This window comes from Elephantulus edwardii, unplaced genomic scaffold (genome assembly GCF_000299155.1).
Source record: "Elephantulus edwardii isolate Elephantulus edwardi_28Jun2011 unplaced genomic scaffold, EleEdw1.0 scaffold00044, whole genome shotgun sequence".
NCBI classification, from domain to species: domain Eukaryota; kingdom Metazoa; phylum Chordata; class Mammalia; order Macroscelidea; family Macroscelididae; genus Elephantulus; species Elephantulus edwardii.
The window spans coordinates 12,020,283-12,035,632 of NW_006399794.1; the positions used below are offsets into that span (position 1 = coordinate 12,020,283).

At 36.9% G+C, this 15,350-nt stretch overlaps 2 protein-coding genes across 2 annotated transcripts; both read right to left on the bottom strand.

The window, feature by feature from the left end:
- Positions 1 to 3,780: 3,780 nt before the first annotated feature.
- On the bottom strand, positions 3,781 to 4,731 carry LOC102858993 (olfactory receptor 51F2-like). The gene has a single exon (XM_006885702.1). It carries the CDS (start codon positions 4,729 to 4,731, stop codon positions 3,781 to 3,783), a length of 951 nt encoding a protein of 316 aa, XP_006885764.1.
- Positions 4,732 to 13,483: 8,752 nt separating this feature from the next.
- Positions 13,484 to 14,428, bottom strand: LOC102859395 (olfactory receptor 51F2-like). Its single transcript, XM_006885703.1, has one exon. It carries the CDS (start codon positions 14,426 to 14,428, stop codon positions 13,484 to 13,486), a length of 945 nt encoding a protein of 314 aa, XP_006885765.1.
- Positions 14,429 to 15,350: the final 922 nt, after the last annotated feature.

The following is a 15,350-nucleotide window of genomic DNA, read 5'->3' on the forward strand; positions in this document are numbered from 1 at the left end:
AGGACCAGTACTTAGAGAGGTATATCAGGCTTGGAAAGTTGGAGGGACAGCACAAGGGAGGAAGACCCTGTATGAGATGGATAGACTCTAACTGGAGTAACAGCGGTAGGTGTGTCAGAGACAATGAACTTGGTTCAAGATAGAGCAGAGTTCAGAGCTGTTGTACATAGGATAACTAGGAGTTGCAGGCAATTCGACAGCAACTAACAACAAGCTGCAGAAGGGCAGTCTGCTTGATAGGATCAGTGAAAAAGAAGAACATCTTTAATGAGATGGATTGACACAGTGGAGAGATTATGAAGATAGCAACATCAGATTGTAAGATGGCTTGGCATCTTGTTTTTTGTTCCATAGTACAAAGGGTCACTATAAGTTAAGTTGACTTAAAACAAGCTAAGCCGTGTTTCTAGTTCAAATGGCTTATTCTAGAAGGATTAGGACAGTATTCTGTAGGGTTAGAAAATAAGACAGTGCTAAATTCACATACACACACACACACACACACACACATTGATGTAAATATGTCAAAGAATGATACAAAGAATCCAATTAAAAGAGAGATGGCTGACTCTGAGAAGAATGGGAATCCCAGAACACTTGATCGTTCTAATGCGAAACCTATACTTGGACCAGGAGGCAGTCGTCAGAACAGAGCAAGGGAACACTGCATGGTTCAAAATTGGGAAGGGAGTATGCCAGGGGATGCATCCTGTCGCCATACCTTTTCAACCTATATGCAGAACAGATTATCCAGGAGGCTGGACTCTATGAGGAGAAATGTGGGGTCAAGATTGGTAGATGATTTTTCAATAATCTGTGTTATGCAGATGACACAACCCTGCTTGCTGAAACTGAAGAGGACCTGAAGCACCTGCTGCAGAGGGTCAAGGACTGCAGCCTCCAATATGGAATGAGGCTCAATGTCAAGAAGACAAAGATTCTCACCACTGGACCAATTGGCAGCATCACGATGGATGGTGAAGAGATTGCGATTGTACACAGCTTTAGTTTGCTCGGATCCATACTCAACAGTCTTGGCACCAGCAGCCAGGAAATTAAAAGGTGCATTGCCATGGGAAAGTCTTTTGTTAGGGACCTCTCCAAAGTACTGAAGAGCAATGGTGTCTCTCTGGAGACTAAGGTGCGTCTGATACAGGCCATGATCTTTGCAATCACTTGTTATGCATCAGAAAGTTAGACAATGACTAAGGAGGATAGAAGGAGAATTGATGCCTTTGAGCTGTGATGCTGGAGAAGAGTATTGAGAATACCATGGACTGCTAGAAAAACAAACAGATTTGTCCTGGAAAGGGTTAAACTGGGTGGCTCCTTGGAGGCAAGGATTCTGAGGCTCTGTCTAACATACTTTGGACATGTTGTGAGGAGAGACAGGTCCTTGGAGAAGGACATCATGCTTGGGAGGGTGGAGGGACAGCGCAGGAGAGGAAGACCCTCTATGAGGTGGATTGATTCAGTGACTGGGATAATCGGGATGGGAGTGTCAGAGACAGTGCGATTGTCACAGGACAGAGCAGAGTTTAGGGCTGTTGTACATAGAGTCGCTATGAGTTGCAAGCGACTTGACAGCACATAACAACAACAACTATATTAATATAAATTATTGACAGAATTGAGCAGTGTTTAAGGCTGTTATGCATAGGGTTGCTATGAGTTGCAGGCAACTTGATGGCACATAACAACACAAGGTGAATATACACTTACAATAGAATATTATTTGTCAATAACGTACATGTTAACAATATTAAGCAAGTGAAAGAACTGAATCACAAAAGACCCCATACTGTACAATTGTATTTACATGGAATGTTTGAATAAATCTGCAGAGACAGGAAGTAGAGTAGTAGTGGTCTTGGGGTGGAAGTAGAGAGAAGTGGGAAGTGATTGATGAAGAGGACTGGGTTATTATGTGGAATTACAGACATATACTAACTGTGGTGAAGTTACACAACTTTATAAACATTATTTGCACACATTTATTTTGGAACTCTGATTAAAGGAACTATATGGCATGTTAATCACTTCCTAATAAAACTTGTATATTTAAAAATGTAAGAAAGTTTTTAAAAAGACAATTCCTTAACATATCCAGAAAATGTTAATTCATATATTCACCTGTGAAAGTCATAGCACAATTAATCTATGAAAGATAAAAAAATTATATTCCAGATAAAGTAAGACCATGCTAAGCCATAGCCAAATGTACATACAGAGGGTACGTAGGAACAATCTTGATAAAGTGTCAATGTTTGATCTGTTAGATTGGAGAAGCGCAATGAAATATTTAGCTTTCTAAAATTTCTGTTCCACTAACCATACTATCTATCTATCTATCTATATCACAAAGACATTTGCCTCAATGTTTCTACTACCTTAAAAAGTATGTTTCAGTGGCACAAGAGTTGGAAAATCTTGTTTTTTCAAGCTTCTAACTGGAAATTACAGTGCCCTGGTAGGTAGAATTGTGCCGCTAATCCAAAGGCAGGTGGTTCAAATCCACCAGCTGCTACATTGGAGAAAGATGAACAATCTCTTCCCATGTGATTTTTCAGTCTTTTAAAACCTTCTGGAAGGTCAGTTATGGGTCAGTTTTTACCCAAAGGCACATAAATACTTGTTTACCAAGGCCCTTATATTAAATACTCCCTGTAAAAATTAGTGGTGTGGTTCTGTTTTCTTGACCAGAACCTCACTGAGATAAGTACTTCAATTCCCTTGAATAGAGGAACATAAAATAGTACTAGAAATCCAACCAGATTAAGATATTTCAGTAATTTGTGTCTGTTTATCTTGGTACTTCAAATAAAATCTATTTCCTTGGGAATAATATTTGTCAAACACAGGGAGAGGTTTATTAAATTGTAAACTTAAATTATTCTGAGGAAATAATTCAGAATGGAGTTAGATTAAGATTTATTCATCACAGAAATCTTCTCTGAAGAACAGAAGCAAGAAAAATGGCATAAAAAGCTTGGACTTCTGACAGAAAAGTAAAATCTTTATCACTGAGGAAATGAAATTGCTAAATTAGGAGCCTGAGGAGACCAGCACAAGGAGATAAGGTAAAAATATTTGGGATTGTTCACTAACCATTGGAAAATATACACTGTCTATGATTTATTTATATAGTGAAATTCAAACTCATTGCCATCAGGAGAAATTAACTCCTAGCTGACCCTCCATTGGTTTTCTGAGGCTGTAAATCATATGGGAGGAGATTGTTCATCTGTCTCCCTCACAGTCACTGGTGAATTCAGATCTCCTGAGTGACTTGGCGTCTGGCTTAGCAACTCCACTCTCTCGGACTATGCTGCCAGACTCAGTTATTTACAATTGCTAATATATATTTTATTCTCATTTATCAGCTATTATTATATTTTTTTTCTCTACACTATAAAATTTTAAAACAAGAAATCTCATTTCCCCCCCCTATTTTTTACTAAAGTCACATTTGTAAGTCAAACTGGATCATGGATTTTTTGAAATATGGACAATATTTAATCTTAAATGAATGTTTTTTATTTCACTGTGGTTTATTCAAGAAAATGGTGATTTTTTTTAGAAACCCTTTATGAAAAATTTCAGCTCAAATAAGATTCTAAATATTTTAACCTCTCAGAATGTCATTTTTATTATCGACAAGGTGACCAATACTTGACCTTTTAAATTCAAAGTTTGTTAATGGAAAATTAAATATGAATTGAATTAAATTTAAATTGAAAATTAAATTAATTCTTTTTAATTGACAATTTAAAAACTCCTTTACTTCTTTTGCACCTTGGAAAGGAGAACTTTTATCACAGCTCTGCGTATCTGTTTAGTCTTGACACTGTAGATTATGGGATTCATTACTGGGGGGATTAGCAAGTAAGCATTGGCAATCAATGTATGTACATAGGGTGGGGCTTGTTTCCCAAATCTGTGAACAAAAGACAAGCTGATCAATGGAATATAGAAGACAGCAACAGCCCCAATATGGGAGATACAGGTGTTAAAGGCTTTCTTCCTCTCTTCTGGGGACGCAATGCTGAGAACAGTCTTAATGATCAAAACATATGAAAAGACAATGAAAACGGAGTCCACCCCAGCAGTGGTTATCAGAGCAGTCAAACCAACAGCACTGTTGACCCTGGTGTCTGTGCAAGAGAGCTTCATCACATCGGGGTGAAAGCAGTAGGAGTGGTGGAGCACGTGGCTGTGGCAGTAAGACAATCTTTTAAGAAGTACAACCATAGGAGTCAGGATTAATGTGCCCCTGATGACAATGGCTATGCCAATCTGGGCGATTTTCAGATCCGTTAAAATGGTGGCATATCTAAGAGGATTGGAAATTGCCACGAAGCGATCAAAGGCCATGGCCAACAATACTGAGGATTCCATGACAGTGAAAAGTTGAATAAAGAACATCTGTGACAAGCAGGCATTAAAGCTGATCTCCCTGGCATTGAACCAGAATATACCCAACATGGTGGCTAGAGTAGATACGGACAGACCAAGGTCAGTGGTGGAGAGCATGGAAAGGAAATAGTACATGGGTTCATGGAGTCTGGGCTGAGAGATAATGGCAAAGAGAATGAGGCTGTTTCCTGAAAGGGCAGTGACATAGAGAAAGCAGAAGGGAATGGAGATCCAGGTGTGGAAAGCTTCCAGTCCAGGAACACCAGTTAGCAGGAAAACGATGGAAGAGGTGGTGACATTCAGGAAAGCTGACATGTTGAACATAACCTGCAGAATGTTAAGCTGTAAGTCAGTCCTGAAATAATTGTTTTTATTTCATATATTTCATCTGAAATGTATTCTTCTGAATACTCATAAGCATAAGACTATCTATTTTACATAAAGAATGGGGATCTATAGATTTTTAAGGGAAATGACAGCAACAAACTCAGGAGCACAAAACAGAAAATGAACAATTTCATGAGCATACAGAACTTGAACACAAATGGAACATGTTGTTGCTGTTGTTGTTGTTGTTGATTGCCTTCAAGTTAATCAGGACTTATAGTGCCCCTATGAACAAAAGGCCAGAAACCCCTCTACAGCTATTGACATTTTATCAAAGTTCATAGTTTCCAGAGTCATGTTCTGTAGGAAGTGGATGCCACTCCTGCTTCCAAAACTGTCATAGTATGTTGTTGTTGTTATGTGCCATTGAGTCACCTGCAATGCATAGCGACCCTATGTACAGCAGCTCTAAACCCTTCTCTGTCCTGAACCAGTCTCACTAATTCTGACCGACCAACCCCCATTGCCCCAGTTACTTTATCAATCTCATCCAGGGTGTCCCTTTCCCTCCACCCTTCCAAACATGATGTCCTTCTCCAAGGACCGATCTCTCCTGGCCATGTGCCCAAAGTAAGTGATGTGGAACTTCAAAATTCTAGCCTCCAAAGAGACACTTGGTTTCATCCTCTCCAAGACAGATAGATTTGTTTTCATGGCAGTCCATGGTATGTTCAAGACTTCTCCAGCACCACAACTTGAAGGCATCTATTCTTCTCTGTCATCCTTAGTCAATGGCCAACTCTCTGAAACATAACAAGTAATTGACAAGACCATAGCCTGGATTAGGTGCATCTTTGTATCTAGACTGACATCGTTGCTCTTCAGGACTCTGGAGAGGTCCATGACAGCAGATTTTCCCAATGCAATTCATCTTTTGATTTCCTGACTACTGGTGTTAAGAGTGTTGATTGTGGATCCGAGCAAGCTGAAATTGTTAAAACTTCAATCTTTTCACCATCTATTATGGTGCTGCCAATTGGCTCACTAGGGAGAATCTTTGTCTTCTTGATGTTGAACTTCAATCTATATTGAAGACTACAATCCTTGACCTTTTGCAGCAAGTGCTTCAGGTCTTCTTCAGTTTCAGCAAGTAAGGCTGTGTCATCTGCATATCATAGGTTGTTAATGAGTCTTCCTCCAATTTGATGCCACACTCCTCTTCATAAAGCCCTGCTTCTCAAATTATCTGTTCTGCATACAAATTAAAAAGGGATGGGGACAGGATGCATCCCTGATGCACTCCTTTTTCTTTTGTGATGTAAAGTTAATTCAGTAAATTAGTGTAAAAATATGTCCAAATAGTATATGTCAGCAGAATATTATATCATTTCTTATATTCTAATAAAATAATTCTCCAGCTTAAAAGAAGCCATATCTTCATCTTCTGAATACATTATTTCAATTAAGTTTAATGTCTTAGAAAAGAATTCATATTTAATGAGCCTCTATCTGTTAGTAAACTAGATGTTCCACAAGAGAATGATGGGCAATCTCCTGCCATGTGATTAACTACCTCTGAAAATTCACTAGAGGGTCAGCTATGGATTGGCTTGGTCTCGACAGTACACAACAACTATCTGTTAAGTAGTTATAACAATTCCCTAGAAAAGTATGCTATTTGCAATGGCAAAACTTAAACTATACACAAGTATTTTTCATACTACATAAAAATTTAAAACAAGTGTACAGCAACTGGAGTACCAAAAAGAAACAACCAATCAATTATTATGGAGCTGAGTTTGACTCCTACTGACTCTATGATTGTCAGAATAGAGTTTTTCTAAAGACTGAAGTTTTCAAAGGCTGAGATCTTTCAGAAGTGAATCACCAAGACTTTCTTCCCAGGCAGCTGAGAGGATTGCAAACACCATTTCGTTTGGCAGCTAAGCACTTTATTACACACAGGATCTGCAATCTGAATACTATAGATATAATAATAGGTAACTATTATTAATAGATAAATACAATTCTTGATATTTTGATGTTCTGAATTTGAACCTTGTGTTCCAGGTAATTTAGTACTATTGTGCATCCCAGGCTTTAACTTCATGCTCAAACACGGACCCTGATATTTATCTAGTAGTTTCATTTGACAAGTTATTAAAATTGTGGGTGTCTCAGTTTTGCTATCTCTAAATTAATGATAGATATAGAATTTGGAAGCAGGAGTTTTGTTCATAGGGTTGCTATGAGTCATGCTCATCAACAACAACAGATAAAGAATTATTGAGGTGTTTGTGAAAAGCGTGGTAACGTAGTTAACTTACTCTAAATGCTCACCAATATCATGAACATTCCCTTGTGGGTAAGTAGTCACACCGCCACCCAAAGGCAAATGGTTTGAATGCACCGGCTGCTACATGGAAGGAGAAATGGGAAATCTTTTCCTATGTGATTTATAACATCTGAAAACCTGTTGGAGGCTCAAGGAGGAGAGACAGTTCCAACTCATTGGCAACAAGAGATATCACTTATATTACATATACATAATGAAAACAATATTTTCATTTAAAAGCTATGCTAGTACTTCTTTTCTTTTCCTAATTCTATTTCAACCATCTTCCTGATTTGTCCTTATCTGATAGCTGAGAGAAAAAAAACATGCATTTATTATTGGTGTAGGCAAAGTTCAAAGGGTAATAGCCTCCTCCTTTGGTTTTCTGATTTTTGTTTGTTTGTTCCCTCTGTTGCATTGTTTTCCTTACCTTTTATTCATTGTTTCCTGATTAGTACTCCTACTCTTTTCTAAAATATTCTTACTACCACCTAACTTCTTAGTTACTTGTGAACCTTAATTTAGATAACGTCAAAGATTATTATGGTGGGTAGAATCCAAACCATGTTCTAGACACTGGAAATATCAAACTAAATTATCCATAACACTCAGATAAAAATCCTTTATTAAAAATTCAGAAAAACAAGTATATAAATAAACATTGAGATATATAAGAATGAAATTTTATTTGAATATAGTTTTATATAGTAGTGATTAGTAATTATGTTGAAGATTAAAAGCATCAAATAGTAGTAACAAAAGCATCTGCAGATGATAGTTATAAATCGTCTTAATGTTGGACAAGTAACAAGCAGCGAATAGGAAATTATAACTTTAAGAAAGGTAAGACGTTTGGACAATGCCTAAACATTGGTTAAGAATGAATGAAACAGAATTACTTTCTTTCTGCTCTGCAAAGTAATTCTAATAAATTGGTTCTTTTTTTCCTCTCTTATTATTCTGATTTGTGTCATTACGTAATCGAAGGGGTCCTGGTGAAACAGTGGTTAAACACTCAGCTGCAAACCGAAGGTCACAAGTCACTCCATGGGAGAAAGCTGTGACAGTCTAGTCCTTATTACAGCCGTATTTACAGTCCTGGAAGCCCTCCACAGCAGTTCCACTGTCCTGCACTGTCACTCTGAACCATTTAGTCTGGGTTTGCTACTACACTCTACAAAAGGCCAAACTATATTACTTAAAATTATTTTTTTGTGTGGATTTCACTTTCTTGTTAATATATGTCTAGTTCTTCTTCAATCATTTCTGCCCTCATGTCTTCTTTAGTGGTTTATTCCTGAAGTTGAAATCTCACTTCTTTTTTGAGAAAAACATATCCTATAGTATTTGTTTTAAATTGCCAAGTTTAAAAAATTACTAGGAATATAATTGCTTAAATCAATACCCACTTATCATAGTATGTCACAAATCCAAGCATACAAAGCTGGCTTATTTTATAGAACCTCACTAAACTAAAATCAAGGTGTTAGCCAGGACTGGATTTTGTATGTTCATTCTGGAAGTTAGAATCTCCAGCCAAGCTTATTCAAATAATTACTGTTTTAGTTCCTTGTGGTTTTAGAGCTCTCCATTTGTTGTTACTTGTATGCTGGGGATTGTTTTCAGCAAGTAGAGGCTACTCTCAGTCTTAACCAAGTGACTTTCTCACTTGTAACATACCTAATATGCTGACTGTTAGATGAGAGGCCCTTGATAATGGTACAGGAGAATAAGAGGATAGTGGTATTGGAAAATAGCAGTAGTAGCCCCTGACCTAAAGTGGCTATCTTGAAGTATGGTACTATTAATCAGAAAATTCATAACAAATCAATTACATGAGACTGTTAACCATTTACTCTGAGCAAGAAGATAAATTATTCATAGATGAATTAAATTTCACTGTTTTCAAATAATACAAATATCGGGAAGAGTTTCCACAATTTTCCTCAGGTCCCCAGGACAGTTCTTGGTAGTCAGTAAAGTCTTCTTTTTCCTTAAAGGAAGCCAGTATTTCTAAAACCTGATGTTTCCCTTGAATGTAGCAGTTTTACTTACAGTGTGAAAGTGTATTCCTTCCTGCCTTCTTCTCCAGGAAAAGATCTGAGAAGCCAGGCAGAGGTGCATATTTAAGAAGTTAAGACTCAGGCTATTTGATGGAGATTCTTGTGGCCCCCAGAGGACAAAGCTTCCCAGGGGCTTTATTCCACCACATCTGTCACCTTCTTCCACTTCATAACATTTACTTTTAGAGTATCCAGCTAGTGACAGGTCTTATGTTTCATTGAACCTATGTCTTACCAGGGAGCTTTGGTGGCTTAGTGGTCATGAACTGCACTGCCAACCTGGTGGTTCAAATCCACCTGATGCTATCTATGCAGGAGAAAGATGGGCAGTCTCTTCTTAGGTGATTTACAGCCTCAGAAAATGCACTGGAAGGCCATGGGTGACGGGAGTCAAAACTATGGATCAGTTTCTGACTTGCTGGTATGTAATAACAACATGTCTCATTAAAAGTAAATTTTGAGTGAAAACTTCCAATGCACATGCTATGTATTTACTATTTCCAACTTAGCTAAAAATAAAATAAATAAAAAAGACATTTTTTCCCCAACATTGCTGCCATGGATTTTGTCCCTTTTGTGAGAAGAAATAAAAGTCATTAGTTAGTTCATCAAAATCTTTAATCATCTAGGACAGTCTGAGTTTTAACTGGTAAAACAAAGACAACGCAGTAGAGGAAGACCTCGGATGAGATGGATTGACACAATAACTGGGAGTAATGGGGTAGGTATGTCAGGGTCAGTGTGACTGGCTCAGGATAGGACAGGATTCAGAGTTATTGTACGTGGAGTCACTATGAGTCGTAGGCAAACTGATGGCACATAACAACCACCACCATTTTCTAACTAGTTCATATCCTTCTTGAAAATCATAGTATGACTCCTCTTAGCATCTGAAATTTTGGCAATAAATAAGAATGACAGAAGAATAATCAATGCCTTGAATTGTGGTATTGGAGAAGATTACTGAATATCTCATAAGTTGTCAAAAGGACAAAACAAATACATCTTGAAAGAAGTGTAGCCAGGGTGCTTCTTAGAGGTAAAAATGAAAAAAAAATCATATCACATACTTTACCATATTGTTGGGAGGGGCCAGTTCTTAGAAACAGTTATCATTCTGGAAAAAGTACAGGGTGAGATATACAGAGGAAGCCCTTCAACAAGATAGATTGGTCCAGTGACTATAATAATGGGCTAAAGTATATCAGAGATGGTCAGGATGGTGCAAGATAGGGCAAGATTCAGATCTGCCTTCCATAGGATCACTGTGAATCACAATCTGCCAAATGGCAGCTAATAACACCAATATCTGGTACAATTTTTAATTCACAGTATATTATTTATAAGGAAGTAGTTAAAATATCATTACAATTTAGATATCTTTGGCCAGATTATAAACACTCCAAGAATATAGACTGTGTTTTCGTTGTTCATTACTTTAATCCTAGTGCCTACCACTATGTTTGGGAAGCTACTAAAGATGCTAAAAAAGTTTAAGAGGACTAGGGAGCTCTGGTAGTCTAGTAGCAAGAAGCTGTGCTTCAATCCCTAAGGCATGCAATTCAAATCCACCAACTGCTCTGTGGGAGAAATATGGGCAATCTCTTGTACAATTAACTGCCTCTAAAAACTTATCTGGCGGTCAGCTATGGGTTAGTTCCAACTCGAAGATACGTAACCATAACAATAATATACAAAGTTATGATGAAATAAATGTAATTCAGTAAGCAAACATTAAGTATTATTAATAAGTCACTGTGTTTGAGCCTGTAAACAATATAACAATCTACAAAATACAATTTTTAAAAAATTTCAAGTCAGTAAAGAAAGAAAAATACAAGCTTCACTTTCTTTCATGTAATAGTAGCACAATTCACTACGGTATCTCCAGACAAAAATGGATGGGAACCTAATGGAGGAAATTGGGAAAGGTTACACCAAAAGGACTATTTATTAATGGAAAGATAGATATTAAAACCAAACAAGTTGGGGGAGGATATTTCAGTCAGAGAGAGTAAACTAATAAGCATCGAGTAATAAAGGAATAATGTCATCTTCAGACCTGGATATTAGCTGAAACTCTAGAAGACTATTACTGTATCATCCGTGACAACTCATTATATTTAATTTTTATTAAAATTCGTGTTATTGGATTCTATCTCAATACTTTCTCATCAAGTTGTTCTGAATGATGTTGAAGAATCTGTATTGTAAACAAGAACATCTAGTCATCCTGACATGTGATAGCACTGAAAGTATTGATGAGTACAAAAGGGACATGGAAATTATATTAGAAATGTGCCCATTAGGTACAAGGAAGAATAGGAAAATTTACAGGTCTGTAGACCCCATGGAAGATGAATAACAAAAGTGTATTGAGATTCTAGGAAACAAAATTTGAATGAAAGATAGTGTGAAACACAATGTATATGAACTTTATAAGCAAACCATAAAAAAAATTTATTTTTTATTTATAAAAAAGTACATAGGAGTTGTTATTGTTGATGCTGTTGTTGTTAGGTACCTTCAAATCAAGCATGATTCACAGCTACCCTGCGACATTGTCACAATATCCGACAAACTCAAGCCCATTGTTATAGTCACTGTGTTAATCCACCTGGTTGAGGATCTTCTGCTTCATAACCATCCCTCCACCTTTCCAAACATGTTCTTCTCTAAGGAATAAACTCTTCTAGCAACATGCAAAAAGTATGTAAGATGAAGCTTTATCATATTTGCCTCCAAGGACCACTTTGGCTGCACATTCTCCAAGACATACATATATATATATATATGCATTTTTGGCATGTTCTTGGGATACTCAGTACTCTCTTCCAACAGCATAGGTCAAAGGTATTAATTTTTCTTCCATAATCACTTTTCATTGTCCAGCTCATAGATGCATAGTAAGTGAAAGGACCGTGGATGGAATCAGGCATACTTTAGCCCTCAAACTGACATCATTACTACTCCATAATTCGGAGGAGGTCCTGACTACAGGACCTCTTATTGCAATGCATCTCCTGATCTGACTGCTTGTACCAAATGTACTGATTGTGGATCCAAGATGAAGTTTCAATTTTTTTTCTAAATCTATCAGTCCAGTGTTGAGAATTTTTCTTTGAGGAGAGAGAATTATTTTGATGAAAATTTGTTAAGATTTGAAAAGTTAAAAAACTCATTATTAAATATTTATAGAGTACAAGAAAATATAAAGAAATTTGAACAGAACAATACACAAATACAAAGAGATAAGTACTTTTCACATGTCTATCTAAATTTGTACGTGTGTGCATATTCACATATAATATGTACATAAACTCTTTTAAAAAATTACCCAAGTTTCCAATCTATAGTTTTACATAAAATATAAAAATTTGAACTTACAGTAAAATTTAGCTTGAGTTTATAGCAATATTTAGTGTGTTGCATAATCTTTCATATTTTATTTAAATGATTCCCTAAAGTAATATTTTAAGCTGTTTCCAAATTACCATTTCAAAATTTAATGTGTTGGATATCATTGTATATATTTGCATACTTTCCTATTTACCTACTTTAGAAGATAAATTACTAGTATTATATTACCAAAATAATACAAATAATTATTTTAACAGCTAGAAAGATATTCTTTTTATCTGTAACTTACCTTCTTGATGTATTTTCTCATGTATTCATTATGTTCAATGATTAATAACTATCAACAAACTGTAAAAATTGCCAAAATCCAAAATTTTCCACCTATCTATATAATTCTTACCTTTTATACCTACACACTTTAAAGATGGTAAAACTGTCTAGACACAACATGTCATTTTAATATGCTAATACTTTTGCTGCATATTTTAACCACAGTGACACTTCATCTCACATACTTTGGGCATGTTGTTAGAAGGGACCAGTACTTGAAGAAGGACATAATGCTTAGAAAGGTGCAGGGTCAATATAAGGCAGGAAGATCCTCAACAAAATGGATCGACACAGTAACTAACAAGGAGCCTAAGGGCATCAGAGATGATGAGAATAGCATGCAGTAGGGCAGGATTCAGATCCAGGGTTCACAGTATCACTATGAGTTGCAGTCAACTCTATAGCCCATAGTAACAGCTCTGCACCTAGTACAGTATTAGAATTAAGATTAGAGGTACATAGTGATGAGAGTTCCTGGTTCAAAGCATTCTCTGTTTAAAATTATGTAAAAGTAAGCAAATGGATAAATGAAATAGACAAACAACTGGATCAACAGATTTTTTTTTTCATGGTGTAACGGTAAATCAAACAGGTGAATGACCAAACATGAATCAGGGAAGACTTTAGGGAGAAAGAATACTCTGAAGCTTTCCTAAATCCTCTTTGAGAGGAATATTTTGAGTACAGCCTTGCGAATTTGCTTGGTCTTCACACTGTAGATGATGGGGTTCATTACAGGTGGAATGAGCAGATAGACATTGGCAATGAGCGTATGCACATAAGGTGGAGCATGTTTCCCAAACCTGTGCACCAAGGACAGACTTATCATAGGGATATAAAAGATGGCAACTGCACTTATATGTGAGATACAGGTACCGAAGGCTTTTTTCTGCTCCTCTGGGGAGGCAATGCTGAGTACAGAGCGGATGATCAGGATGTAGGAGAGGAGAATTAAGACGGAGTCTATGCCAGCAGTAGAGATGACAATGGCCAGGCCAAATGCACTGTTGATCTTGGTGTCTGTGCAAGAAAGCTTCATCACATCTGGGTGGAAACAATAGGAGTGGTGGAGCACATGACTTCTGCAGAAAGACAAACGCTTAAGGAGCAGAAGTAATGGCACCAGAGCTGTTGTTCCTCTAATGACAATTGCAAATCCTGCTTTGATAATCCGTGAGTTGGTTAAGATTGTGGCATATCTCAATGGATTACAGATGGCCACAAAGCGGTCAAAGGCCATTGCCAGGAGCACTGACGATTCCATGAATGTGAACCCATGGATAAAGAACATCTGGCCAATGCAGGCATCAAAGCTAATTTCTCTAGCATTGAACCAGAAGATACCCAGCATAGTGACCAATGTGGACAGGCACAAACCTAGATCAGTGAAAGATAGCATGGAGAGGAAATAGTACATGGGTTCATGTAAGCTTGATTCAGTGATAATGACAAATAAGATCATGCCATTTCCAGACAAAGCAATGGCATATAGACAACAGAATGGGATGGATATCCAGGCATGTGAAATCTCAAGACCAGGGATTCCAGTAAGGAAAAACACTGAAGGGTAAAAATTGCTCTGGTTGAAGGAAGGCATGATGAGTGAAGGAAGCAGATTTCTCTGGAGGAAGAGATCATGCCCTGTGATGATAGATAAGAAAAAAAGTTTTTTTACTCTCTCTTACCTATATTTCTATTGCAGAGGGAACTCTCGTGTCTGAGGGGTAAAGAAGTTGCACTGCCAGCCCAAAGGTAGATGGCAAACACTTCATGGAAGAAAGATGGGCAATCTCCTCCTGTGCTGTTTATAGCCTCTAAAAACCAACTAGAGGGTCAGCTATGAGTTGGTTTTAACTCAATTGTACATCACAACAACAACAATTACCTATTATTCAATTTAAGATCTCTAGTCCTGTTCTTCTATGAAAGTACATAGAATATTATTGGAGATAAATATATTTCTAATAATTAGAGAGAGAGAGGGAGAATATTAATCTTAAATAAACTAGAGGAAGAGATGTTTTTGTGGTTGTTGTTTTACCATCAAGTCAGAACTGACCTGTAACTGACCCTCCTGTGGGTTTTTAGAGGCAGAAAATCACATGGAAGGATATTGCTCATCTTTCTCCCAAGGACAGCTAGTTGATCTGAACCATCTACCTTTGCATTGGCAGCACAATTCCTTACCACTAAACCACCATTGAAACCCTAAGTTGTAGGAGTAAATCTAGTGTCTAGTCAGACACCCTTACTATGTTGTATCTAAGCTTCAGATTATATACTTATACATATTTAAAAGGTTAGATCATATATTGATATATTTATAAACTCACTGATTCTGTGTGTATACAGGGAGTACACTATATCTTGGCAACAAAGCTAATTCATATATCAGTTGACCATCACTTGTCAGTTTCTAAGACCAAGATGATGGGAGTCTGTTAAAATAAAGTGTTAAATATTTTTCCCAGTAAAATACACATACTGAACTGCTCTTGAGGAAAAATTTAAAAGCTTGA

Excerpts from the sequence above, each read along its gene's own strand:
- LOC102858993 (XM_006885702.1), bottom strand. The coding sequence starts at position 4,731 with ATGTCAGCTTTCCTGAATGTCACCACCTCTTCCATCGTTTTCCTGCTA.
- LOC102859395 (XM_006885703.1), bottom strand. The coding sequence starts at position 14,428 with ATGCCTTCCTTCAACCAGAGCAATTTTTACCCTTCAGTGTTTTTCCTT.